This window comes from Egretta garzetta, unplaced genomic scaffold (genome assembly GCF_000687185.1).
Source record: "Egretta garzetta isolate BGI_Z169 unplaced genomic scaffold, ASM68718v1 scaffold94, whole genome shotgun sequence".
NCBI classification, from domain to species: domain Eukaryota; kingdom Metazoa; phylum Chordata; class Aves; order Pelecaniformes; family Ardeidae; genus Egretta; species Egretta garzetta.
The window spans coordinates 2,165,539-2,192,562 of record NW_009259683.1 but is presented as its reverse complement, the minus strand read 5'-3'; the positions used below and the strand labels follow the sequence as shown (position 1 = coordinate 2,192,562).

Sequence of the window (27,024 nt, the reverse complement as noted above, 5' to 3'; positions counted from 1 at the left end):
GCCGGGAGGGGAGCCGCGGGGGAGGGGAGCCGTGGTGGCGGCGGGGGTTGGAGGGGCTGGGCCCGGGAGAGGGGGGATCCTTCCCGGCCTGCCGGGCTCTCCTGCAGTGAGTTACCGCTGGCTGGGTCCAGCTACCAAGGCAGGGCTGTTCCCTTCGAGTTGCTTGTGAGATATGGAAGGGGAGGTTGGGTGATGGGTCCCTCGCTTTCCCTTTCGCTTGCGGCTGGAGGAGGGACGGTGGATAAGGTGGGAAGTAAAATACTCAGACAACGCGTCGCCATCCGGGGGATCACGACAGGCCTAGCGTACTGGGTGTGCTCTACATAAGATTTAATTGGAACTAGATGTAAAGCGAGAGTATGGTGGAGGAACAAACCTGTGCCCTCTTATGTTTAGAGGAGAACTGAATTGTTTGAGCTATCAGAATGTTCCAAACAATAGGGCTATTATCTCAGTGCTCTCGATTTTTTTTTTTATCTCCCTACCTTATGCCTTTTTCAGAGCCTGGGGATGGAAAAGAGAGGCTGAACAGCTAATTAAGCAGCTGAAATTAATCAGCTACTTGCACATAAGGTTCAGACCAAGTAAAAAGTGTGGCTTCTTTGTTTTTTTCCATGCTGGTAGAGACTTTTCAGAGTTGCAGACAGGACAGATTGCATGTGTGTATTGTTATTCTGTAATAACAAATGTGAGGAAAAAGGTAGATTTTGGCGGACGTGAGGTGGCTAGAGACAATGATAGTACAGTCATTGTACCTTACGTTTCCTGTATGATAAACCAGTTTATCTGAAAGCAATTGGTACTATGCATCATTCATATGAGCTTATGAGATGGTTATTATCTTTAATTGGAAGGCTATGGTTTTTTGCAGTCACTGTGTTGATTCACTTGTTTAAGTTACTGGCTCATTATGTTTCAATATAAACTGGCTTACATGTGACAAGCATTTTGATAGTTGTACATACCGCTCTCTTGAACACTGCAGTAAGATGCCCCACTAATTCTGCCAAACCTGGAGGGGAATAACAAAAAACTTTGTTAAAGAGGAGTGCCTAATAAATAAGGCTTTTTAGATACTGCTTTTTAAAGCATTCAGGGTAGTCCAATATAAACACATCTAAAGTAGGTAGTGGTTGCAACCTCATCATTGTATGATCTGTCTCTGTTCATGAAGTGTGAAGAGGTTTATTAGAAATTACTACAATAGGAAGTGTGTTCATAGTAAGAAATACTGTCATTTGCTCTGAAATAGAAAAGAGGTGGAATGTTCCAGTTTTAAATTTATCGTGAACTTTTGTTGTAGTCTTTGTATTTGATAATGCACTTAATCACATTCATTGCAGGAACAGTGTTAGCTGTCTTAATCTCTTTAGTAGGCTGGCTTTTGTCACTAGTGTTATTTTGATACTTCTGTATTAGCTTTCTTGTAGTTTAAAATAGGTGCTGATCTGAACACTTACATGGCTGTGAATTCTGCCATTAAATTTTGAGTTTGTAGGTATTGGCTAGGACTGTTGGTATTCTGTACACCAACTCAAATATTAAGAAAATTTGTGTGGTGATCTATTAAAATACTTATGACTCTTCTCTTTCATAAATAAAACTCACTAATAAAGACTATCTGGCAGCATATAAATTTCTCTTCTAGAGTGATGAGAATACCCAGCATCTGGTAAAATACTTGGTAGGATTAACTGGAGTACTTTCCTAATAATATGCTCCAAACTTTGCTGTTCTGGCATTTCAGTATGGAGCTGCTGTGCATTTGGGGGATACTCACTAGAAGAGTGAAAGTTCCTACTTACCAGAAGGACCTATGTATTTGTAGTGCCCAAGACTGCAAAATGGGCCTTGCTTTTTAATATATGGTGGAGTTGTCGCATTAAACCCTGTAAAAGTAAAATAATCCCCCTCTTTTCTATTCATATGAAGCCATCCATCTAAGAAACTTTCATAGTGCTTTCCTCAGCAGATTTTTTTGTCATTCCCTTACATGACTCCATATGTATCAGTTGAAGAGCTTGGTTCAAGTCAAACAGTTGTGTACTTGCTTTTGTGTAGATGAATGAAAATGTCTTGTCAAGGTTTTCTTTCTTCACATGTCCAAACATACTGATTACAAAGTTTGCTTAGAATACAAAAAAAAAGGTGGGGGGGTGGGCAGGGCATGTTAGTGGGTCTTTTCCTGGAAATTTTCACCAAAGCTAAGGGTAAAAAATAGGTATGGCTGCTAAACCCTTGAAGTAAGTGTTCAGAGTTGTCTTGAAAGTGATATGTCAAAAAATACTTCCAATTTACAGTGTGTACATGTAGGGTACTGAATGTAGTAGTCCTCCTGTGTGTGGTGGGGTTTTTTTATATGGTTCTCAAGATTACTATTTTACAGATTTAAGGAACTGGAGAATGAATGTGACCTGAGGCTTGGAGCTTGTGTGGGGTCTGTAGCATTGAAATCTACTTTTATATCCTTGTGAGGCTTTATGTTCAGCACACAAATGTGAAAAGAACAGGCCGAAAACATTCTGTAAGGGCTATGTCAAACTAGTACTGCTTTTTTTTCAGATTAAGAAAATCTTTTCATCATTTTTCATGTTTGTGTGCTGCAGTGTTGTGAACTTAATGAACAGTTTCAATATAATCTGAAACTTCAAAAGATGATGATTTCCATATACAGTTATAGAAGGTGTTAGTGGCTTTTTTTAATATACCAAAATCATCTGGATGTGCTCTACCAGGTTTTCAGTCTTGCTTTTTTTTTTTTTTACCCTGAGCTGTTAAAAAGTGAGTGGTATGACTGTAGTAGTTTTTATTAAATTATTAGATATATTGATGTGACTATTGAATGAATGATATTTGCGGTATGTTTCTGGGACTTGATGGCCTTCCTCTCTCAGGTAGTGTGATCTCTATCAGCTTGACAGCTGGTTATTTTTATACATGGCATCTGAGTGTCTAGAATGATTTCTGGTGAGGGGGGAGGGGTGTTAGAAGGGTGTAAACTTTGAATTTCTGTGACAACTTCTGTAGCTTGGGCATCTGTAAAAATTGAATTAGGTATTTTCCTTGACAACCTGTCTGAAGGAGTTTTGCTAGGGGTAGTAATTTAGTTGTTTGTAAGTGGTAAATCTGAAGAACTAAAAGCTGTAAATGACCAGTTGAAACAAATAAATATGCATGCTAAATCAGTCTTGCCTGTTCTTCTGTCATACCTCCTTTTGCTCTCAATATGGGAAACAGCAGGCAAAAAACTTGTCCTAGCGAGTAACCAGTGTAGTGGGTTGATTTCCCTCTGTGTCATCTAGAAGTCACCTGCTCCAAAGAGTACTAGCTCGCATGGTCATTGGATGTAGTTCTTGCATCTTTATTAGTGCTGCAGAGTCTAGAAAAATGTGGGATGAATTAATATTAGAGTTTTAAATTATTTCATGGTTATTCAAGCACACTAGAATGCTACAGCAAACAGATGTATTTTGTTTTAAAACATAAATTATATTGTCTTCATTACTTCTGCAAAGGGAAAGAAACAAATGGCTAACAGTATTTTGAGCTACTTATATTTTGGCTATGCCTTACTGCTTTCTCTCCTGCAGTATAATTAGGGAGAGATTAACTGTTGTCACTGATCCATTTTTATCCAAATTACAACTTCTGAAGTGTATTTCAGCAGCGTGTATGGGGGGAAGTGTCTTGCCTAAGAACCAACACACCAGCTATGTGTGGCTTGTTTAATGCTCTAAGGATGAAAGGTCTGGTGTTTTTAAAATAACTGGATCCACTTCTGTATTCTAAGATACTCAACCAAAATTAAATTAATGAGTAAGAATTTTAGGATGTGATTATCATGGTATTTAATAATAATGGTGGTGGGATATGCAGGGGCTTTTTTCCTTCATAGAACATTCTTTCACTGTGGTACACTTTCATATGCTTGTAAGAACATATATCTACAATTTTATATTTATTAGATAGTGTTATGCAACTAAAAAAACCCACCCTGTTGATTTAAGGATATCATAATAGTCAAACAGGACACAGAACTCTGGACAGACAGGGATGAATACAGGATTGGAATATACTACCTGGAAGAAGCTAAACTATTTTGAGAGATAGGGGAAAAGGAGCAACATGAGCAAATAGAACTGTCTTTAAGATGTTGAAAATATTTTTTCTAATACCTATATTCATGTTCTGTTTACAGTGAGAAATATAACAGTTGAAAAATAGTTTTCTTCCTGAATAAGTATGCTAAGATTTCTTTCCTATATTGCATGGAAATTAGTTTGTAAGAGGGTATCTTAGTGGAGGATGGGGTTCTGCTAAGTGCTAGAAGCACTTCCCAGAAAAGAAGATTCTTCAGGACTTGTGTTGAGTTTACAAAAGGGAGAGTTAGGAAGGAGAATGAAGGCTTAGTGTCGGAGCTAGGTGTGCAGCAAACTGGAATGCTCAAGTACCTGATAGATGTGCTGAGTGGTTTGAAATGGGAAAATGGCTGAAGTCTACTGCTTGTTTAAAATGTAGTTTAGCTTTACCATAAGGAATAAAGAGCAATAAGTCATTTGAAAGTAGTGGGTTTGCTTAGCTTTTTGCCACGTATGTATTAAAGCCATTTTCTGCATTAGGAGAATGTGCTCTAAACTAACTTGCTTGCATCCTAGATACTAGAAAAGCTGTATACCCACAAAGTATTCACAATTCAAGTAAATAATTAACTGCAGTAGGACAAAGTTACAGGCTGGTGGGCTTGGTGGTTTTTTTTTGTTTTGGGGGTTTTGGGGTTGTGGGTTGTGGTTTTGGGGTTTTTTTGAGCAGACATTTCCCTCACTGAGGGCTGAATGACCATCACTTAGGTATATTTCCTATGGGCTCGCTTGGAATTTTGTTTTGGGAACTGGGAGGAAAGAGAATACAGAAAAATACTATGCCAGTCTTTCATACAGCAATGCCTGCCTGCAAAAAGATTTAATCTCTACTGTTAAGTATGTAAAAGTATGAATCTTAGGCTCAGAAATTATACCAGTAGAGTCTAAAGCCTGCCCTATCTATATGAATAAATATTGTGATTTTTTTTTTTTTCAAAAAAAGTTTGAAAAAAGAGTAGGTAGACTAAAGGATACACTATGCATGCGTGTTCTTAACAAAGATCTCTGTGAATATTGATCTGCTAGGACGTGTTAGTATTGAAAATAGTAATTTATCATCATATGATAGTTCTCTAGTGGCTTGCACGTTGATCTAGAATTCTTACTGGTGAAGACAATCCATTTTTCTACATATTGAAGGCTTTGTATTTTTGCTGCTAAAAGTACAGCTGTTAACTAGAGAAGGTATTAATGATTTGTACATCAAGATATTCTGTACTTTTATGTAAGGAAATTGCATTTGATATACGTGATAGAAGTGAATTGATGAAATATACTTGCAAAGAACTTGATGTGGTGATTAGTTTTCCCAATTTGACCAATTTTTTAACATCCTCTAGTGGTGCTGACTTCACAATATTGCTTAGCAATAGCGAAATTATGGAAAAAATATTTCTTGTCATTTGGTATTTTACTAATAATAAGAAAGTCTGAATCTGTTGTGTTATGCTTCAATCTCGATACGTTAAGAAATAAGAGACTGAAGTCTTGCAAGAAGAAACATAATTGGATTTTAATGTCTTAATTTGAAGCTTTAATGGGAAGACTAGGTATTGAAGAAGATAACTGGTTCATTTGTCATAGATTTTGTCTGTAGTTGACGTCTTAACAGCAATGGTAGCTGCACTGTGGACTGTTGACTTCAGTACATATTAGGACAAGTTGTATGTAGTCCATGTTGCATTAATGAGTTAGATTTTTCTTAATTGGTTTGTAAATCTAATACACCCACTGTCTTTTCATAAACAGGTTGTTACTGGCAGAAGCACCACTGAGATCTGAATCCTGGAACTTGCTTTCAAGAGCTTGAAACAAAAGACTTCTTTCTAATTTGGGTATGGCTAATAGAGGAGCAACAAGACCCAATGGGCCAAATGCTGGAAATAAAATTTGCCAGTTCAAACTAGTACTTTTAGGAGAGTCTGCAGTTGGCAAATCAAGTTTGGTGCTTCGTTTTGTAAAAGGACAGTTTCATGAGTTTCAAGAAAGTACGATTGGAGGTGAGAAAATTACCCTGTTAATTTGTTTCATGTTGAGTTTATACTGTCCTTGCCCTTGACAACCTTGAATGTAATGGTGCTTCTAGAATGGGTCATTGACAGCAAGGATCAAATCTGAGTCCTATGTCTGTAATTGAGAACTATAACTTTCTAAGCTAAAAGTTGTAGTTGGCACGAGGCTGTAACAAGCAACCATGTCAAGTGGAGAGTGTGCTTGAACTGTATAGTTTTGAAAACTGGGCTTGATGTTACATTTTGTTTGTGGGTGGACATGTGGCTGTTTCAGTTGTGCTGTATGCTAAATGCATGAAGTAATTGCTTAATAAGAATTAAGAACGTACTTTCTATGAAAACAAAGTGCTGCATATTCCAAAAAGGTTGTGTTGTCATTTATGCATTCTGGCTTCACTTTTGATCTGGGAGAGCTTGCTACGTTTCTGGATATACCTTTCTTTGTTAGTAGTCACAGAATTTAATGTTCTGTTTTCACATTTTGTGACTTTAAACAAAACAGGTGCTGGCTACTAGAATTAAAAAAAAAAAAAAAAAAAACCAAACAAAAGAAAAACAAACAAAAAAACCTGGTTAACTGTGAACAGATTTTATGCCACCACCCCCGCAGATTTCTTCTGTTACATTGTATGTTGAAGTTGTTTGTGCTTTGAGCTGTATTCCTCCTTGGATAAATTTAAACTTATCCTAAAACTACCTAATGGCATGCAGACTTAAACAAAATATGGATTTTATGGATTGATAAATATTCTCTAGTAGTCCCTGTTGCTGCTTGCATGAATTGGTCTGTTTCATTGTAATATTTATGTGAAGCTCTTCCAGTGGTCTGTATGTGTCTTTTTACCTGAACAGTTGTTGAAATGTAAAAAATCTACAAAGCTTACAAAAATAAACACAAACTGAATTTAATTGCATCATTTTTTACCCTGTTTCTAGCTGTTATATACATTTAGTTTGTGTATCTGTCAGCATAAATGGGAGAACCACTTTTTTTTTCTCCTTTAGCAGTGTAACTAATGCTTGCTTTTGGCTTTGTGCATTTTGTAATGGCTTTAGGATAAGTATTAATGTGAAAAGTTTCTGTATTATCTCATACAGCTATGTGGTAATATGGAGAGCATTCTCAAAGATGTATAGTGAATTGACTTCCCAATATCAGCGTGGTTTTTAGTTAAAAAAAAAAACACTGTTAAATGAACTGAAATTCAGTGTTCAATTTCAGCGATCTCCAATTCATGTAACCTCCATTTTGTTTTTTCTCGTTTTAGTGTCTGAGTACAACTAGGGATAATCCTAACCCTGTTACACTGTTTGAAATCTATACAAAGGTTAAACGAGCTTAAGTTCAAGTTCAGATATATAGAGTTTCGTGTAGTCTCTGTATTAACTTGCACCTCTTCTATATAAAATAGAAACAAAGAAATGCCATGTAACACAGCTGAGAGATACTAAATGTATCCATGTTGTGATTCAGAAAAAGTTTTTTGTAGAGAAAGCTGTCTAACTTTGTAGCTTGTGGTTGCCTAAGGCATAATTTCTTTGTATACAGAAAGGCCTTTTAACAAAGCAAGGCTTATGTGCATTGTCAATCTGAATAAAAACATCTGAAAGAGTGCAGTTAAAGGCAGATATGCTGGATGGTGGTGGTGTGTTTGATAAATAGACTTTGCTACTTCAGACTAGTGTAGCAATGCCTGTTGGTTGCTTAAGACAAAAGTATGGCTCTTAAGGATGATAGGCTTTCAGATAATTGACACAACTGATAAATTGTCAATTTACTATAGCCTTGCAAGATAGAAGAAAGTTAACTTGTTTGCAGAAATTAACTGGCATTTTATGGTGCTTGAAATGTTCCTTTCAACAAAACCAAGAGGGATGTCCTAGCATAAAACCCTTGGTTTAATTTTCTTCCTGAGTACGTCCCTTCATTTATGGAGTGTAGGTGCATTCTTCTGTTGAAGAGAGAATGTCTATAAGAACTTCAAATTCCACTTGTTCAACATCTTGTCTCTGCCTTGGAGAAAGACAATATTGAGCCGATTCTGAGAAGGAAGCCCTTAGACGGATGCAGGATGTATGGGGTTTTTTTCTCTGTTTTGGTTCTGGGCTGCTCAGGGAGCTACCAGGAGGAGCCTGTTCTACCAGTGCTTGGATATTTAACATTTAGAGAGATTTATGATGATTTAATGTTGGAACATCAAAGCCTTTACCTTCGCCAACCTGCCTGTTCCTCTGTGATGGATGCTAATACCCCTGAAGCAGGAACACCTGACCACGTAGTCAGTTTCTGTATGGTAGTTACAGTGTCCTTTATAAATAAGGACAAAGCAACTATATAAAGCAAGATTGACTTGCTTTTGGCTTACTGTAATAAGTTGAGTTGAAAGTTGCAGCAGTTTTGGAATGATTCATAGGCTATAATGTCTCTGAGTAAGTGGGACAGGGTAACATCCCAGGTATGCAAGGGTTACGGGTCAGTGCCTCTTCAGACATTTGATTTATATCGGCCACAGTCTGTCAGTATGGTTAGTGATGGGAGTCTCCAGTTCAACCAGGTAGGGGATTCCCCTTAGTGTTTCATCAAGTGGAAGGTCTTAAAATTCTGTTGTTGTTTGTGGAAGGAGCAAGGGCAAGCCAGTCCACAGTATTTCACTAAATGTCCATCATAACTGGAAAAACAAAGCCAAGCATTTATGCTGGATTGCTCAAACTTTCATCTAAATTCTTGGAATTGTTGTGTTTTCTGCTGCATATGTGCTATAGCAGGGCAAACAATGTGACTCTAAAGCAGGTAATCAAGATAGCTTGTCAGACCGCTGTAATAGCTTTTGAAGTTTACTTTTAAACACACAACTAAGGTAGAGCAGATAGCTTAGTTAAAACACAAAGGGTTAAGAGAACCTAGTAGAAGGAAATCTTGCTTTTCAGTGGTTTGGGGTTTTTTTTCCCCCTCCGAGAAATTCTTGAGATTGTAGCTTAGTTTTGTAATATGGGTTTCTATATTGTGTGGGTACTTGCCTCCATATTTCTAATTGTACTTTAATCTGAATGGAAAATCTTTACTAGGACTAACTGTTTGAAGACTTGGAATAAGTTACTTACTAATTTCTGCAATTAGAAGACTATTATTTATGATCATGCATTCAGCTGTAGTGGCAATGGATGCAAGTTTCCCTGAAACTGCAGGCTGTCAAAATTATGCTGAAATTAATTCTTGAGATCACTTGCAGAGTCAAAAATATGGCTGCTTTAAGAACAAGAACTTCTGAGAAGTGATTCTTTCATCTATACCCATTAGCTAAGGTGGAGTTGTCAGGAACTGAAAACAAAGACTTTAAGATACTATTCAAGTAACGTAAATGTTTAGAACTGTAAATATCTGAACTGTTGGATTGCAGCATAATCGGATGCTGTTACTGGTACTCTGTATAGTCTGTTGAAGCAGGAGGAAATGTATCTAGAAGGCTTAAGGGAGAAGGCTTGTGGTTACTCAGATTCACTATTACAAAAAGTAAAAAAATAATTCTTTCCAATTATTGCTTTATATCTTTAATTTGAACAAAGTCTGGTTGTTTAACTGTTCTGTGTTGATCAGAGTTATGGTCTATCAGCTAATGCTTGCTTCAAACCTGCTATATTTTAATAATAGGCTTGAATTGTTAAGGACATCATGTTTGCATCTCTGTGAACATAATTTTATATGAATATAGAGATACAAGCAGACTTTTGGTTTCAGCACCTCTATCTTTTTTGTAGCTGCTTTTCTAACTCAGACTGTATGTCTCGACGATACAACAGTAAAATTTGAAATTTGGGATACAGCTGGGCAAGAGCGGTACCACAGTTTAGCACCCATGTACTACAGAGGAGCACAAGCAGCTATAGTGGTGTATGACATTACAAATGAGGTAAGTACTATATTAGGGAGGCACAAGGGGTATTTGGAAGATAGCAGTCTTGTGTCAATCTTTCCTTAATTTTTCTTACTGACTTGTGTGAATCAGTTCATTGTTTCATAGAATTATAGGATGGTTTGGGTTGGAATGGACCTTTAAAAGTCATCTAGTCCAATCCCCCTGCCATGGGCCAGGACAAACTTCACTAGATTGCGTTGCTCACTTCATATTGGACTATGTAATTTTAAATTGTGTCTGTAAACTTTTGTTGCCAAAAGACCATTTCTAGGGGTTTTTTATTATTGTGTTTAAAAAAAAAAAAAAGAGAGAAAGAAAACAAATTCTGTTGTAGAGAATTGAGCTATTACTCTCACCACATTGCTGGTGGCAATTTATTTCTGATGGTGAAATGCAATAATACAGTAATAAAATAATGTAAGTTATGGCTAAGGATTAGAAAGGTAGCACAAGCCATTGAGACCAAAACCTAAGCTTATTTGATTTCTTTTTATTTGAACTCAGATCAGATAAGCTTCAGTTGTTTTTAGTAAAATGAGACTTAAAAAACAAAACCCTCAAAAAACCCAAAGACCCATGTACCATAATGAACGGTGCTCAGTAATTACAAAGTGTTTTGAGAACCTTTCAATATAGCTGTTCATAAACTTGATTCTTCTAGAGGAGAAATTAAAATCCCCATTTTTCTCTCTTAACCACTTCTATTTCCTTATTCTGTCTACATGAAGATCTTCCTATCTTTACTTACTCTTTCAGCATTATCCCAAATAAGCCTATTTGAGAACTAAGGTAGGAATGTTTCATTTTAAAAGTGCACTTGGCAAGTTGGAGTGTGCCTTTGGACAAAGGCTGAGCAGCCTCGCGTTGGCCTTTTGCTTGAAGTATAGATAACAGAGATTGGGATAATAGGTGAGCACAAAAGGATGATAAAACTCAATTGCATCATTTTGCAATCATTAACAGGAGTCCTTTGCCAGAGCGAAAAATTGGGTCAAAGAACTTCAGCGACAAGCAAGTCCTAACATTGTAATAGCTTTAGCAGGAAACAAAGCTGATCTAGCTAACAAAAGAGCTGTGGATTTCCAGGTATGTACGTAACATCTGTTTATAGAAATAGCATTTTGTTGAAATAGAAAGTAAATAAACCTACCAGGAGCTTCTATGTATAGCCTAGCTAGTTGTTCTAGAGGTCATGCTGTTAAATATAAGTGTCAGCTGAGACTAATTAAATTATACGTGCTACTGAGAAATCTATTTCTGTTCAAGTGATATGTAGTGATAGACTTTTTTGAGTAATTAAGTTTGACTTTGAGGAATAACTAATTTATTTGCATATCTTTAAGGCTAATTGAATTTCTGTTCTTTGATGTGACTTCTTCCTGTCTTCTATCCTAAATTACTAGTAACTAGAGTTTCAATGGATGAGACAGCAGTAACTCTCAGTGCAAACCATTCTTTCTGACTTGACAACAGGGAATTTTGATTGTCATATGATGCAAAGCTGATTGATGTGCTTAACTTGCTTAGGCTAAACTGCTGAAGCAGCATTCAAGATTTATTTGTGCTTTTCACGGCATTCTGTTTGGTTTAGTATGCTCTCACTGCTATATTTTATCTTCCAGAAAGTTTAACCAAATCATCAGAAAATAGCTTCTAAAGCAAATAAAACTTAGTGCAAATGGTTCTGGTCCATTCATGGTTGATAGAGTTTGAATTGAGATCATATTTATTAGTCATTAATTCTCTTATGGTTTTAATCTGTACTTGGTGCCACTGTGTTGAGATACTGTTGTGTATAGCAATGAATCCTTTTCTAACTATAGAGTCGGACTATGAAGGTTCTCAGTGTGTTAGGTATTTTTCTGCCAGAATTCAACAACTCTGTTTTCTAATTCTGTGCTTCCGTATCAATTGTCACATAAAGCTGTGTGACAGAAGACCTTTGTGTTTTATGAAAAATTGTGGTATTTAACAAAAATTTCATACATGTGCGCAGTCAAAACTTAAACAAATTTGATTACCAAACTAGAACTACCTTTACTATTTTTGTACAATTACAATCTTAGTATTTCTTCAGATGTTTGTTTTTTTGTTAGTGTGGATTCTAGGTGTTAATGTGTTACTTCAGATATCATTGCATAGATCTTAGCAGATATCGCTTAAATGAATATAGAATGCTGTAGATTATTTTTTCATCATGGGTTTTCTTTAGTTTGGCTTTTTGCAGATTTCCTATTAAATGCAAAGGCAGTTATGTAATCATAAGAAGCTGGGGATTCTCAGTTGAATTGGCTAACAGGCAATGGCAAAAATAGGAATCTTTTTATAAATGGTGTATTCCAGATCAAACTTCAGACTTAAAAGGGAGACAATGTGGCAAGATATTTAATACTGCTTATTTGTTTCATAATTGTGAATTTCTGTCAGGATAATGAAACTGTTCTAATCCATCCACCTCAATGGTTGAAAGACTCAATACTTCACAAGCTGCCTTCTTTCTAGGGTAATAATAGACTTTCTGACATTTGATGGCACTTTCTGGAGCTTATTCATTCTTGCTATCACAGCTAGCGTTCTGGATCAGGGTTGTCTTTTTAAGAAATATTTTTATTTATTATTTAGTTTTGCCTGAGATATTTCTATCTGGATATTTTTAAGATGAGTAAAGATTTTTAAGATTGTATTTCTAAGTGTTTAACTGTTTGATGGAATTGTAACTTCTTCATAGCTGATGAATAACGCATTGTCACATGAGTGTTTCAACAAACTTTCTTTCAAAATAGTACAGAAATTGTTCCTAAGTAGCAATAAATATACAATGTGTAATGATTCTGTGAATTTTTTTATTTTTTTTTTTTTTTTCTTCTTAAAAGAAGTAATGAATTCTTATTTTAACTTTCAGGAAGCACAGGCTTATGCAGACGACAACAGCTTATTGTTCATGGAGACATCTGCCAAAACATCTATGAACGTAAATGAAATATTCATGGCAATTGGTGAGTTTACGAATGAACTGAGAACGTAAGGGAATTGTTTTCGTGAGATGCATACCATCACAATCTTCCTAACCCAAGATCTTTGTTTTTCACTTAAATTATTTCTGCCACTGAAGTTTCCTTAGGCCATTTCAGATCCTTTTTAATGTTCAGAAGTCAGATAAACTTACTGGAAGTACAGTTGCACAGGTCTTCTGTCAAGCACCAAAGCGCTTGGAATAACTAAGCTAGGTTACTTTTGAATTCTGTCAGTAAGTTCCATGTACCTGTTTTGATTCCATGATGAAACGAGTTCAAGCAAAATTAAGCTTATAGTTGTTATATACAAAAAAACACCTTTCCTATGGTATAGTAACCATAAAAAGCTTTACACAGCTTTTTTTAATTGTAAGATGTGCTTGGCATTTGCTAATCAAATGAGTGTAACAACGTAAGTGAAAGTGTATAAATGTGTGCCTTTTGGTAGTAGGTTTGCAGCAGATGCCACACTGCCTTGATTAGGTGCAGAACCTGGAATAATGTACCTTTTATGAGACAGTGGTAACTGAAGCTGGAAATATTTCAAAATGGGAGAATGATAATGGACTTACTTAAAAAGCAAGGTCAAGTACTCATTTTAGTTTAAACAAAATATTTGCTAAATACACTTATGTGTTAAAATTCTGTTTGAATTACAAATGCAGCTATCTGAAATCCAAAAGTTGTGCCAAAGATGACAAGGTGTGCTTAAATTCAGTGTCTGAGTATAAGTAAAGGACACTTCACGTGAGAAGTAAATTTACTAATGTATATAGCCCTGACATAATCTTCAGGATTTCCGTAAAGATGCTAACATGTAATAGTAAGTATAAATTACTGAGAAATTTTGTGAATTCCATTGATAGACACAAAATTGTATTTCATTGTTAACAAAATTTTGGAAGTGGAGGAAAAAGAAAGCATGCAAACTTACTTAGTAATCAGCTTAATCACAGTAGTGGCACTGCTACTGGGGAATAGTAATGCATAGTATCAAATAACCTTATTCAATCTGTTTTGTATTTTGCACTACAGTGACCTCTCTATCCCACTTCTTTTTGTGAAAAACAGTTGCTATCAAAATTAAATGTTTCTAAAGAGCTCTTAACTGTCTGCTTTCCAAGTCAGTAAAGCAGAAGGTAATTTGTGATGTGGCTCAAACTTCCTGCAGATGCAAATTAAATTATCACTATAGCAACACTTTATAACAAGTACTGGCTTCATATTAACTATAAATACTTGGGGGTGGGTGAAACCACATAACTGTATGAATGGAAAGTGTATTTTTCTCATAAATGCTCAAGGTAGACCTGCATTTAATGATGCAGAAATGCTCAATTACACTGTTGTGGTGAAATTTTAAAATTGATTTGTTTAAAGGTGCAGTTTGCATCTTGTTTAAAAAAAAAAATCAATCCCAAAAATATCATGATTTTTTTTGTAACTTGTTATATCAACAATAATTCTTACCTCTCCGTATTTTAATGAAGTATACAAAGTAAATTTGAGAAAACAGTGCCCGATTAGTACCTGGGTATTTTGTCTGCAAGGTTTGTTGTCCATGTGAGTATTCTTTCACATTGATGGGTGATATTCAGCTTTGTCAGTGCATCAGAGTAAGATCTCAGCAGCAATGGACCCTGAAGGGATATCTTGACAAGGGTGTAAGTATTGTGTGGAACTTGGAATGGCCTTTTGCACAACATGGATGCAGTTCTTAGGACCATGTGTAAATATGATCTTCAAAAATGGGAGAAAATGAAAAATGAGAACATGGACAGAATTGAGGGATGTAAGCTACAACTGCTTGTAAATTGACTGCTGTAGAGCTCATTCAGAACTTCCAGTTAAAAAAACTCATGTTTACAGTTCTAGAATCCAAAACAACAGCGCTCTGAAGGCATTTTTATAGTGGTACTTTGTCCCGTGGTACTGTCTCAGCAGCTTAGTACCATGTGAACTCTTGGGTTCTATCACGGAATCATAGAACAGCCCAAGATGGAAGGGACCTCAAAAGATAATCTGGTCCAGCCTTTTGTGGGAAAGGGAGCCTAGATGAGATTGTTTAGCACCCTGAGATTATCTAGCATGACAACGCATCTTGTTGATGAGTACTCTTTTGGTTTTCTGGCTGTATCTGTATTTTGTTCCTTTTCAGAAAAGATGTTCTTTAAAAAGCTGGCCGAAGTAATTACTTAGGAGTCAAAGTATGCAGCCAAACTGTAGAATAGGGATGGTTGTTGCGTCCCAGTAACAAGTGCAAGACAGCCCCACGGAAGTCCTTTTCTGTGGAACTTAGCTTTCTCTCCATCAGAAAATTGCTAGGAGGAGGTACTGCTCAGAAGGGTAATATTTGTCACCCTTATTTTTCATGTCAGGACCAAGGAGGTACCCTGGAGCTACAAGGACAACAAAAAAATTACCACAGTCAATTGACTCATAAGAGCTGAAGAGAAGAGATAGCTTGAAAGAAAGAGGAAAGACTGGATGTAGTGCTGAGGGCCATTTTATATGTTGTATGCAAATACTTATTCTGCCTAGGTAGCTGGGCAGTAGTTTGACCCATTTCTGTCTGTGTTTTGTGCCTTTTCAGTCTTTCTGTATCTCTTGGTGCTAACATCCTCATCTTAAAGCCTGTTCTGTGTAGGTGGATTCCCACAAGAGCCATCATTTGCTGGTGTAGCATACCTGTGCAGATACATTTTACTGCTCAAGTTACTAACGCATTTTCCTCTTGAAAATCATAGATAAGGTGTTAATGATTAAGAATTTAAGTATCTTTATATCTTTTATTACCAATGCACTGAATCAAATCAGATTTTATAGTAATTATATTGATATGCTTATAGAGTAACAGGGTTGACTGTTTAGGTACTCAAGTGATTAATCTTAGTACGATCTCAGTTTTAACTCTTATTTCGTGTTGACTTTATAGCAAAAAAATTGCCCAAGAACGAACCACAGAATGCAGGAGCCAACTCTGCCAGAGCAAGAGGAGTAGACCTTACTGAACCCACGCAACCACCCAAGAGTCAATGTTGCAGTAACTAAAACATCAATTGCTTTAAACTGTTCTGAATATTCTTCCGCTTCCTAACTGTTAATAACCATGGAATTGGAGTGCTTAACCTGGCCCAGTACTGCTTCCAAACAGCGAAGAGACTTACAATAATAGTCAAGTTCATGATACAGAGGGTGGGGTTTTTTTGACCTAAGATTTTAACATGCATGTATCCACCACTGGCAGTAATATTTCAGCAATAGAGGAGAGATGGAAGAGGAATAAACTTCCTTCAGTTGAAAGGTTTTAAAAATCACTTACCATTAGGGGTGTAGAAGAACTACTTTCCGTGGACCTAATTGGCCAGTTCCTGTAGCCTCAATACTGATTACTGTTATAATAAATAGAATTGGGACTTTCATAATTCTCAGTTATGCTTTAAAACCTCTTTAGAAACAGGGTCTAAAAATTACTCAAACTTATTCACAGTATTGATGCAACTGGTTGTTTCTGCAGATATCTGCTGTTTAGTTATACATTCCATAGTTTAATAATTTAATTACAAATAATACTTGCATTAACAATTTTAAGAACCCTATGCTTGCAGGAAAGTGGAGTTTTAGTTGGTACACTGTATGTAAATTATATCAACCCAGTTAGTTTTCTAAAGGAATTAGTGATAAATCAAGTTTAACTTCATTTCTAATCTGTTCAGAGGGTACAGACCAGTAAATTCAACTTTATTACTTAGGATTTTTTTTTTCCTCTACAAACTGTAAGAGCTTTTCAAGTAAAACCACAACAAACTCGGTGTCTGTGACTTCTTTCTTGGTTTTGATCATTGCTGGCCATTACAGTTTCTGTTTTTCCCTTAAGGAAAAAAATAGTGCACTAAAGATTATGTACATCCAACTTGATTTTAAATTTGGATATTGATGTACTGTAAATAGGTACTCTGCATTGTAGTCTACATTTGTTTAATACTTTCTGTAATATTTAAGAGTTGCTTAAAGGTATACAGAATGTACAGTTACTTAAAGCTAACTTTTTTCCTCTCTAATCAAAGGGGGTTCTGAGTTCTTCCTTTATGGCTAGAACAGTAATAAATGATGCTCCTGTATCTGTAACATAAGCACTGCTGTCTGTCAGTAATGAACTTTGCAACTTTGTTTTCCAAAGTACATTTTATTTTGATCTGTCCAGTATATTGCACTAATTCTTTTAGTTATTTTCATTATATGAAATCTACCAAGTGTGTCAGAAGAGATGAATTAGTCTATTTAAATGTTGAACTGATAGCAGAAACTTACTTGTGCAGATTTTAAATTTGCAGTAATCTGGATTTAGCAAGGAAAATGACAGTTCACCAGTGTTTAGTTTTATATTGAGGTGCTCAGGTTTGAATAAAGTGGTTTAAAAAAAAAAGGGGGTTTGATTACTGTTTCTTATTGAGAGTTTCAGAAGGTTTTATTGCATTTGCACAGTTCCAGACAAGATGTCTGATTTACTGTATCGGTCAGCATTCAAGATGACTACAAGTAAATTCATGTCACGGGCTGAACATAAAAGCTTGTACTGTGGCACTCCAGTTATCCTATGATCAGTTTTTAAATGTTGAGGTAATTGGGTATCTTATCACATCCATTTAGAAGTACAACCAGAATAGTAATATCGTCTCTTGAACCTGCAGCTAACGCAGTCTTTACCAGTTGTTCACTAATGTAGCTTGCTGCATTGTCGTAGAGTGTCTCAGAGATGGCTCTGCCTCTTCCTGCAGTTTGTGATTTGCAATTGGATGGGTACGTTTTTGTGTCCTCTTCAAACTGTGGTTGTGGCTTGGAACCCACTGGTGATGCAGTCTTTAGCAGTTCTTGGCCAGTATAACTTGCAGGTTTATCACAGAATACCTTGTAGTCCACTTTTTCTGCCAGTTGTGGACCAGAGTCATAATTAGGAAGGCATGCTCTTGTATTTTTGGGGGGCTGTTCCATGTCTTTAGCCAGTACATTCTCTTGCAGCTGTTTATGGGTGCAGCTTGGACCTGTCACACAGAAAGTGTTAGTGTCTGTTTCTTCTTGCTCTGCAGTCTGTGACTGTGGCTGAGAACTGTTAGGTAGATAAACTTTTCTGTCCTCAAACTGTTTCAGTTCTTCAGAGCCACCTTGTGTGCTAGAATCTGACTGTTTTATTTCTCTGCTCTGTGAATTTACTTCATTGTTACTGAAAAGAGACAGTTCTGGATAAGCCTGGGTTTTGTGGTCATCACTTTCCTTAGGAACTCCATCTTCACCTTGAAAATAGTTCCTCCTAGAACATTTTGGCTTCTTTTGTTTCAGGTTGCCTTTTGAGTCAGTGAGAAAAATGTCTTTATTGGAATACAGTATCTCTACTCCATCTTTCAGATTATTAATAGCCTCCGAGTCATTTAAGTTGTCTTCAGTGAGGGGCATCAAATACTGACACTTACACGGAGAAGTCCCATTGTGTTGAATGCATTCATACATTCTCAAATAATGAGTGAATGTTGTCAGAGTTAATGCAAGTACTTCATTGTAATCCAAAACCTCCCAAAGCCCATTCGATGCTAAAATAAGAAACTGACAAGTATTGTCGATAGGGACAGATATAGTATGAGGTACAGGTATAACAGATCGTTTCAATACTGGATCTCCGTGATGTCCAAGACCCCTTGTAGTTCTCAGGTACCCTTCTACTAATCCATCTGGTTCATTAGTGCTGATTTTTCCACCATTCTGAAGTATGCGTTTTCTCTCACTTACGTTAGAAGTGCTGTGCTCTTTTGAGAGGCAGTGACTCTTGCCATTTTTACATAAGACTGCATGTGCATTACCTAAAATTGAAACAACATTTTGAATTATAGCATGCTGATTTTTTTAAGATACTGCTGTTAGATTAAGAGTTAGCCTTCTGCTAAGGACTGGGAAAAAAAACAACTGAGGTCATAGTTGAATTATCTACTGCCACAGGCAACAACATGTCTGTCAGTGAATCTGGTTCTATTTACAGCAAAGTTTTCTGTGGGTTTTTTTTCCCTCCCATTTTCAGAACACTATTCCAGAACCTTATTCTTCTGACTGAAACTAAACTCTTACGAGCAGTCTTAAGTGACATTTCATGCAGCTTAAAGTGCAGGCTGATAAAATGTTGCACCTTTATACTAGTTTTTCAAATACTGTTTTTTTTTTCCCTAGGAGAGTGTGTGCTTTCAAAATATTATGGCTGAATGAAGTCATCAAGAAGTTTCAGGTTCAGACTATTTTTAGCAGTATAAAATTTCTCATACCTAAAAATAATTTGGACATTGTATAGAATTTACAGTTTTCTAACATGATGCCTTAAATCTCTTCCTCCATTAAGGAACCAAAGGGAGCAAGAGTTCTCACAGTCATCATGAGAAGTCAAGGACTAACTTCTCTCCTTTAGTAGCAGTAGGTGCTTTGCCTTTCTCTCAACACTTTTGAAATCTGCAGGGTGGAAATGAAAAGTGTTAGAAATTGCAACGCTGCAGGTGAGCAGACTTGAACACAGAGTGTAAAAGAAAGCAGCTCTGAAACAAAGTGATGTATTGTGTGAGATCCTCCATGGCTGCGCTGGGAGAAGACCATTTTTTGTGTTAGAGGAGGTTATTGGTCAGCTCCCATGCGTTGGCATAAGGGCAAAAGTGATGTCTTGCAGAAGGAACTTGAGCGGGATGGTAGCTTTCCAGATACTGAGCTGCCTGCAGTGTGTTCATTTATTGTATTTTTAATATCATCTGGCTAGACTACGGCATAGATCTCTGAAAAGTATTTATAAGGAGGCGCTGTTTATACAGTAGTCGCGTTTCTTGGGCAGTATTGGCATTGTCTAGTGCAGGAGGCAGTGAAGTATAGTCTGTGTGAAGGCAGATTTCTCTAGAAGGTGATACAGAATATCAAACCGAAGGATGCACTTTTTTTTTTATTGATGATAGAATGTAGATGTGTAAGTTATGCTGTGTGAATGTTTCCTTGTGCTTGCTTCCTCCTCTTTCCTCTGATTTCCGTGGAGCACTAGAATATTGTCTAAAATTTCCTTTGAACCCTTGGAGTAAGACCACCAGCTGTAAGCCTAACAAAAGGCAGAATATAACCCACGTGGAACAACTTGACTGCAAGAAAGAGTAAAACCTAGTTGCTTTTGGATGCAAGTCCCTTGTCTGCAAATCAGGGGCAGGGCAAAAGAATCGACAAAAACTAGCTGACCTATTGATGTGGGACTAAATGAAGAAGACAAAGCTGGCCAGCGCCACCATCTGCCTCATGTACCTGACCATCCTCTTTGGTTGCTTACCTGGTGCTGAAGGAACACGTCTATACTTCTGTAAGAACACATTCAGGGAGGGGGGGGAAAGACGCTTGATGTTGTGCAAATCTTTGTGATACATTTGGTGGACGATTAAGTGTATTAGATTAAATAAATGTGTATTTAGCAGTGGTTCAAAAATGTGGACTTTAATAATAAAAAGCTTAAAGTACCTCTGACCAACCTCAAGCCTTAATGCATTAGCAGAGCTTGAGTTTACAGTACCTTTAATTGCAGCCAGCTAAAACCTCACCTGGCCGGGAAGGATGGAGGCAGGTAACTAGAACCAGGAAACTTGAGTGTAATTCTCTACCAAATTTTCTTGCCTTCGTCGTACCTCTCAAGCTCATTGTAATAAAATTGGGTTTCGTCCCCAATAAGGTAAGAAAAATGCATTTGTTTGCTGTGAAAACGTTGCAACCTGTATGTGAGTTAGTCCTGTGTTCCATTAAAGATGTGACTGCATCTCCTGCAAGAATTATCTGAGCTAGCACTAGACTACAGATTTTGATACCAGTAACAGTAAAGTCCTGGTAGCTGCAAAAATGCTTACGGAGGTAGAGAAAGTACAGCAATAGCGGCAAGCGTCGGGGGACGGGAGGAAAGGGAGGGGATAGACCACAGTTACTAATTTCACTGTCAGTGCATGCTCGAGTTAGTTTAGTGTTCCTCAGACTGGCAGAGGATTGTATATTATTGTTAAGCAAAAGTATTCTTTATTTAAAACAGGGATCGTTTTTTTCTGAACGTGGAATGTGTGTTTTGGTTTGGCTTTGGGTTTTTTTGCCTCCTGAAGAAATGAAGCCTTTCAAATGGTTTTCCCTTCCTCTACTGATCTTTGACCCTCTTGATTAATTCCAGTTAAATTTCATATGAAGAAATATGAATAAGTCTTACAAGTTTTGTAGGTACACTCATCTAAGGAAGAAAGAGTGCCCCTGTAGGTGGAAAGTCGCAGTGTTAGCACACTCCCTGCTAATGCTAGGGAGAGTGATAGAAAAGTATGATAGTGCTGGACATGTGTGGAAGACACGAGAGAATGAACAGTTAGACACAAATCCATTTGAAACTATTCACCCAAGAGCTTTTTTTTTTTTATGCAGTTCTACTTGTGTACTCCTTTATGGGAAAGTCAGCATCCTGCTTGTAATCTTATAGCTGCCTTACATACACAAGAGAACTTAACTGGTAACAAAAATCGGCGAGTGGGAAGATACAATGAGCTGCTAAGAACTGCAAGAGCTTTGTCTAGTGTTTTCTGCAGCAGGGCTGGGTGGAGAAGCATTGGGAATGTGTCAGTGTTTCTGACTGTAATAACTGATTTTCTACACTATAGAAAAGCAAAGCAAGAAAACAGGTCTTAGTGCTTCCTAAGAAAACAAGTCTGAATAGATCTTCCATAACAACAGTAAATAACAACCAATTATTATTTCAGAAGTGAGTAATTAAGATGAACCCCGCAGATCATGTTTTCAGTTTGCTGGTAACAAAATGTGGTGGCACTCAGTCTTAACAAAACGAATAAATAAAAAGAATATCTTAGGCATGTCTCATTGAGACAAGGATTTATCAGATCTAAAATCAGAAGATTTGTGATTGTCTGCCCTAAAATGATGACACCTTAGATTTCCTTTTGACTTAAAGTCCTTACTACCCTTAGAGAGGCCACTTGTGGATTATGGAATACTTCCTAACTGTGTCTTTCACAGTAGTAAATTGACTTTACTGCTTTAACTCAAATACTGTATTGAAGTATTGAAGACACTTCTCTAAGAAGCTTAATGCTTACTGTCTGATACCAGTATCAGTTGCAAGGGAATTTATGATGTCTCCTTCACATTGTCAAGTTAAAGCAGTTGCTGCTTTTTATCTCCAGATATCTACAGCCAACAAATCTCTAGATTAGCTTATTTTTTTCTCTTTTTTTATTGGGCAGAGGGGGGAAAAAAAAAATTCCTGGTGTGGAATGTACATACCTATATTAGCAACGTGCAGTAACCCAGCAACACCCTTGGCTGTCCTGGCTAACAGACTATGTGTGGTGTTTTCAGAATGGTTTCTTTCTTCTTCCTCAGTGCAGCCTGTCTCTTCGCCGGGGATTCTTTCCACCAAACAGGTAACCGCTGAACAGCCACTCCAGCGAACTTTGGAAACCTCGTTCCTTCCCAGTCGTAAAAGTCTATCCATTCTCCAGAAGGACTTGGCATATGCTTTGTGAATCCATTCGTAAGTATTGGTCTTGTTGGTCTCGTCATTGCCTGGTTTATCAGAGAAAATCTTCTCTTTTTCCCTGTAATCTGCCTTGATTACTGTGGCAAAAGAATCTAGAATTTGCTGTTCGTCCTTACTCTTCTTGTAGGAGGAATCCGTTTGAGCAAGCTGGTCAAGAAATAAAAGTGGAAGTTCTGCTGCAACTGTTTCTGCAGCTGATGCGCCATGAGAGCCATCAACTAAGCCCAGAAAACACGTATCTGACCTATTCCCATAGTTGTCGAGCACAATAAATCTGTCTTCCATGTCTCCCTTCCATGTGGAATTTTTATCTTGGCAAATTGATAATGCTTTTATTAAAGAATTATTTACTTTCTTAAAAGTACTAGGATTGTTAATATTAGCAAGATCACAGTATGATGTAGATGTGTGGTTGTCCCTAAGGAATTCAAACGAATAATTGATCTTCTGCCTATGTGTCTCAGAATATTTAGGAATCGTGGTCAATTTTGAAATTTGTTTCTGTCTCTGAGCCAAAAGTGTTTTGTTGTCAGTCAGTGTTTGTGGGCTGTCAAAGCCCAGCAAAGTTAGGGCTTTGTGGGTTTTTTTATGACAAAGAAGGTGGTATGGATGTATTGTTTGTTGACACACAGAGCAAAAAATTGAAATGAGCTTGGAATCATGGTTCTCGGGTGCAGTTGTGACTTTCTCCAGGTGATCTTCCTCATCTCTGGCAAGTTCAAAATCCAGTGGGTTTGTTTTGTCCTTAGATTTTTCCTCCCATGTCATTCTATAAAGGAGTTGAATATGTTAAGGGCTTTCATATTTCAATATTTTCATATTAGGTAAGACTGCATTTACCTAAGCCTTGTTTTCTATTTCTTACAAACTCTGAATTGCATCATTGTGTACTAAGCATATGTGGTCATGAAACTGGGAAACCCGTATGAGATTATATAAAAATTGTAACTATGTTAGAAATCAGTAATACAGCAAATTCAAGAAGTGAAAAGTCTGGAAATGTGGAGTTCATGACACAGTTTAGATTGTTCTTGTACCTAGTGAGGTTCCAGTCAGTTGTTTCCTCTTTGTGATTAAATGCATAGTCCTGTGCCTTCATGCTGTTAGAACTGTAAATATTACTTAGTTCCTCATCAGCTTTTCTGTATCTATTCATCACTTTCCAGACATGGTAGTGGATTGTAATTCCTACTTGGGGGAAAAAAAAAAAAGGGGCATATTCAAGATTAAGATTAAAAAAAAATTGCCAATCTTGCATGGGAAATAAGAAACAGGGCCAGAAGCGCTGGTGTTGTCTCTTTAATCAAGTCTCACTCTCATTGCCATCAGCTTTAGTTGTTAGAGGACTTCAGGAGTCAACTGGAAAAAAATTATGCCATCGTATGTAGGCACACAAGATATATTTACACTTACGTGGACAATATTCTACTGTTTCTCTTGCTTACAAGAGCTAAATTTTGCAATGTTCATGTTCCTTTAATGCAGGATGGATTTTGAAGATGATCAGTTTCTAAATCACGAGAGCATAATGAGGAACAAAAGTAGTATCGAATGGGCCAAGCATTCTTTGAGCTTTTAGGTCTGTGGGAAGCACCCCTGCTCCTGGAGCTGCCAGACCCGCTAGCGGTGGCACGCGCCCTCAGTATTCTCCAGCCACCAGGATGGAAGGTGAGACGTGCTTTGCAACAGAGCTCACAGGAGAGCAACGAGGCTGAAAATGTGGAATCAAGGCCAGGTACTGCAAGGACAACGCAGGGTCTAGGCAGCAGGAGCCTCTCTGCCTGTTCTCCAGCCACCTTCCCCCTCCTGTCCTCATGCACCTCCTCGCTCCAGCCTCCCCTTCCTCACCAGCTCTCCTCCGTCTCCTTCCTTGATGCTGTTTTACTGTTCTTAGGTCTGGCACCTGGTGCTACAAACCAGAGTCAGAGCTGTAGAGTTAAGTCCAAGCAAGGCACTCCCTGACAGAGGCCAGCCAGAGCAGAAGGGGCTGCCCAAATTCAGCACCTACGCACTGGCATTGTCTCTTCTGCTCGGCACCAGCAAACTGATGCTTCTTTTTAAATACTGAAACTTGCTCTGCTTTGGGTAAATTTACAAGAATGACAAAAGGTACACCACCAACAGTCTCACACAAATTTCCAAGCCCAAGTTTAAAACCTGATAACCTTGGAGATTTCTCTATAAAGTAGTTATTATAATTTTGCTTTGATACATGCAAACCAACATATTTTTCAAATCATATTCTCAGAAACAGCTAAACCGTATTACCTGGAACTTTTTCAAATGTTCTGCCTCAGGCTTGAAAAATTTCAGTGTGAACAAGTTAATATCTGGCAGAGTCTTCAGTTGTGGGAAACATGAGGCAACCCTATTGGTAGCAACACTAATAAATCTGCCTATGATTTGAAATTAGTAAGAAAACAGGTAAGTATCAATATTGCTTAGGCAGTAGATTAAATTACTTGTTTGAGCGGCTGCTGTGTCCTATAAAGTGATCCTAAGCCTTACAGCTGTTTTCATTACATCATCTCCCCCTAGATCAGCCCATAACATACATCTACAGAAACCATAATGGCATTCAAAATCCTGACTCTGTGTGAGAAGCTCAGCTTGCCACCCTATGCATCCATCTCTCTACTAGGTATGAAAACGTAGTGTTTACATTTGTTAAATTAATTGCATTTATTTGATTTAGTGTTATTTATGGGGGGGTGAGAAATCAGACAAAAATGCATTTCTTACAGATTTTCATTATCTTCTCTCTTCTGAGATTTCTGACTTTTAGTTAACCTTTGTTAGAATCATAGAATGGTTTGGGTTGGAAGGGACCCTAAAGATCATCTCGTTCCAACCCCCCTGCCATGGGCAGGGACACCTTCCAGTGGATAAGACTGCCCAGCGCCTCATCCAACCTGGCCTTGAACGCTTGCAGGGATGGGGCATCCACAGCTTCTCTGGGCAACCTGTTCCAGTGCCTCACCACCCTCCCAGTAAGGAATTTCTTCCTCATATCTAACCTAAACATACCCTCTTTCAGTTTAAAACCGTTACCGCTGTTAACCCACCACCAGGGCAAACAGTGGTGGTTTAGCAGCAGTAACACCCCACAGCCACGTTACAAGAGCGGCCATCAGTAATTTCCTCCTGCTTCAAAACCTCCTCCATTTGCTGGGGCGCTCTCTTTAAACTTGACACAGCCACACCTTAAAGCAACTATTTTGCAACTGTTGTCTCCTCCAGGATTTCAGCTGGGAAGCACGTTTTCTTCCCTCTCACTGTTTCTGTTCACCACCCCTGGGTTATAACCATTCCCATTATTTTTTTTTTTTTTTTCAAAGCATGCGCTTTTCTCCTGTGGTGACAGTTTGACAGAATCGCTTTAACTGTTTGAGAATTACAGGAGCGTTAAAAGACAAAGCCCCAACCTTCTCCAGCTCCAATTAATGCGTCTTAAAGAGTCAAGCGCCTCTGGTCAGCTGAGGTAGATCAGTTATAAACTTTTTAAAAGAAAACATCTTCTGTAGAAAGTGATACTGCCTGAAGTATTAGCAGAGCCACTTAAAAAAAAAAAAACCTTATGACACTGCAGCATACCTTGTCCTTGCAGAGAGGAGCTTGCAGGTGGTTACAGCTCTCGATCCGCTGCTGTAGGACCAGTTTGTGGGAAAGTCCGTCTCCCCACAAGAGGTGAGCATCAGCCTCCTCTAAAAATCCTGCTACATCACTTCAGTGGGGCAAGTTAAGGAGGCGTGTGACTAAAACAGCAGCAAAAGATAACGCTTGTGTGCATCCCTTTTCCTTTATTCTACCTAGTTTGAATTTGAGACTGGGAGATCGTGCAAGCCTCTTCACTGCTGCTGTCATGATGATGCATTCAGTTGTGAGAAAAATTAGGACTAATATATACAGAAAATCTGGTAAGCTGCTTTTTGTCAGCCTTTTGAATATGTACCCATTTTACGTGGAGTGTGTAAAAAAAGCCCCTTGGATTAGAGACAGGAAATTTGAGAACTTGTAACAAAATGTTAGTGTGGCCTCAGTAAACTTAATTCTTAACATACTTTAGAGATGTTTAGATCTCAGTAAGTGGGTGTAAGTGCTAACAAATCAGTTTCAGAGCACCAAAACAGTCCCGCTTTATTACAATGTGTAAATAACCAGGAAAATATATGTAATAATTCACATAGAACAACAAGATAAGCTACAACTCTTCAGTTGCAACCATTTTGCTCATAATTATTAAAAGGGCAGCCCTGGTGTTAATTTTTTATAGCATGTGTACACTGGCTTTGGCAATAGCCGAAAACCTTGTAAAAATGAAATAAAAAAGGGAAAAATCTCCTTTGTTGATCTCTTATGAAGTAAAAA

At 37.6% G+C, this 27,024-nt stretch overlaps 4 protein-coding genes across 8 annotated transcripts in view; 2 read left to right on the top strand and 2 right to left on the bottom strand.

Annotated features, from left to right (window-relative positions):
- Nucleotides 1-2,111, bottom strand: part of EFHB (EF-hand domain family member B) — a 25,926-nt gene extending 23,815 nt beyond the window's left edge. The window contains exons 1-3 of the mRNA XM_009638585.2: nucleotides 1,994-2,111; nucleotides 1,806-1,889; nucleotides 966-1,012 (exon numbers count right to left, since the gene is read on the bottom strand). Of these exons, the coding sequence (XP_009636880.1) occupies nucleotides 966-1,012; nucleotides 1,806-1,889; nucleotides 1,994-2,111 (249 nt within the window). The remainder of the gene's footprint in view (nucleotides 1-965; nucleotides 1,013-1,805; nucleotides 1,890-1,993) is intronic.
- Nucleotides 2,112-5,864: 3,753 nt separating this feature from the next.
- RAB5A (RAB5A, member RAS oncogene family) lies at nucleotides 5,865-17,486 on the top strand. The gene is made up of 5 exons (XM_009638634.2): nucleotides 5,865-6,139; nucleotides 9,908-10,059; nucleotides 11,029-11,151; nucleotides 12,968-13,061; nucleotides 16,015-17,486. The coding sequence occupies exons 1-5, from the start codon at nucleotides 5,977-5,979 to the stop codon at nucleotides 16,128-16,130; spliced, it is 648 nt and encodes a 215-aa protein (XP_009636929.1). The 5' UTR covers nucleotides 5,865-5,976; the 3' UTR covers nucleotides 16,131-17,486.
- The window catches only part of PP2D1 (protein phosphatase 2C like domain containing 1), a 16,817-nt gene continuing 6,073 nt past the window's right edge, over nucleotides 16,281-27,024 (bottom strand). For 4 of the 5 annotated variants that reach the window (XM_035894073.1, XM_035894074.1, XM_035894075.1 and 1 more), the window contains 2 exons: nucleotides 22,401-23,425; nucleotides 16,281-18,931 (listed from right to left, as the gene is read on the bottom strand). In XM_035894073.1, coding sequence (XP_035749966.1) covers nucleotides 17,688-18,931; nucleotides 22,401-23,424 — 2,268 coding nt within the window. In that variant the 5' untranslated portion in view covers nucleotide 23,425 and the 3' untranslated portion in view covers nucleotides 16,281-17,687. Of the gene's footprint in view, nucleotides 18,932-22,400; nucleotides 23,426-26,250; nucleotides 26,323-27,024 lie in introns of those variants that run through there. The other variant, XM_009638583.2, reaches the window with a different exon arrangement.
- KAT2B (lysine acetyltransferase 2B) overlaps nucleotides 24,208-27,024 on the top strand; it is a 59,558-nt gene continuing 56,741 nt past the window's right edge. Inside the window, exon 1 of the mRNA XM_009638582.2 lies at nucleotides 24,208-24,324. Within this exon, the coding sequence (XP_009636877.1) occupies nucleotides 24,208-24,324 (117 nt within the window). The remainder of the gene's footprint in view (nucleotides 24,325-27,024) is intronic.

Excerpts from the sequence above, each read along its gene's own strand:
- RAB5A (XM_009638634.2), top strand. The coding sequence starts at position 5,977 with ATGGCTAATAGAGGAGCAACAAGACCCAATGGGCCAAATGCTGGAAAT. Across the intron at positions 6,140-9,907 it reads TCAAGAAAGTACGATTGGAG|CTGCTTTTCTAACTCAGACT; the intron begins GTGAGAAAATTA and ends TCTTTTTTGTAG. Across the intron at positions 10,060-11,028 it reads TGTATGACATTACAAATGAG|GAGTCCTTTGCCAGAGCGAA; the intron begins GTAAGTACTATA and ends AATCATTAACAG.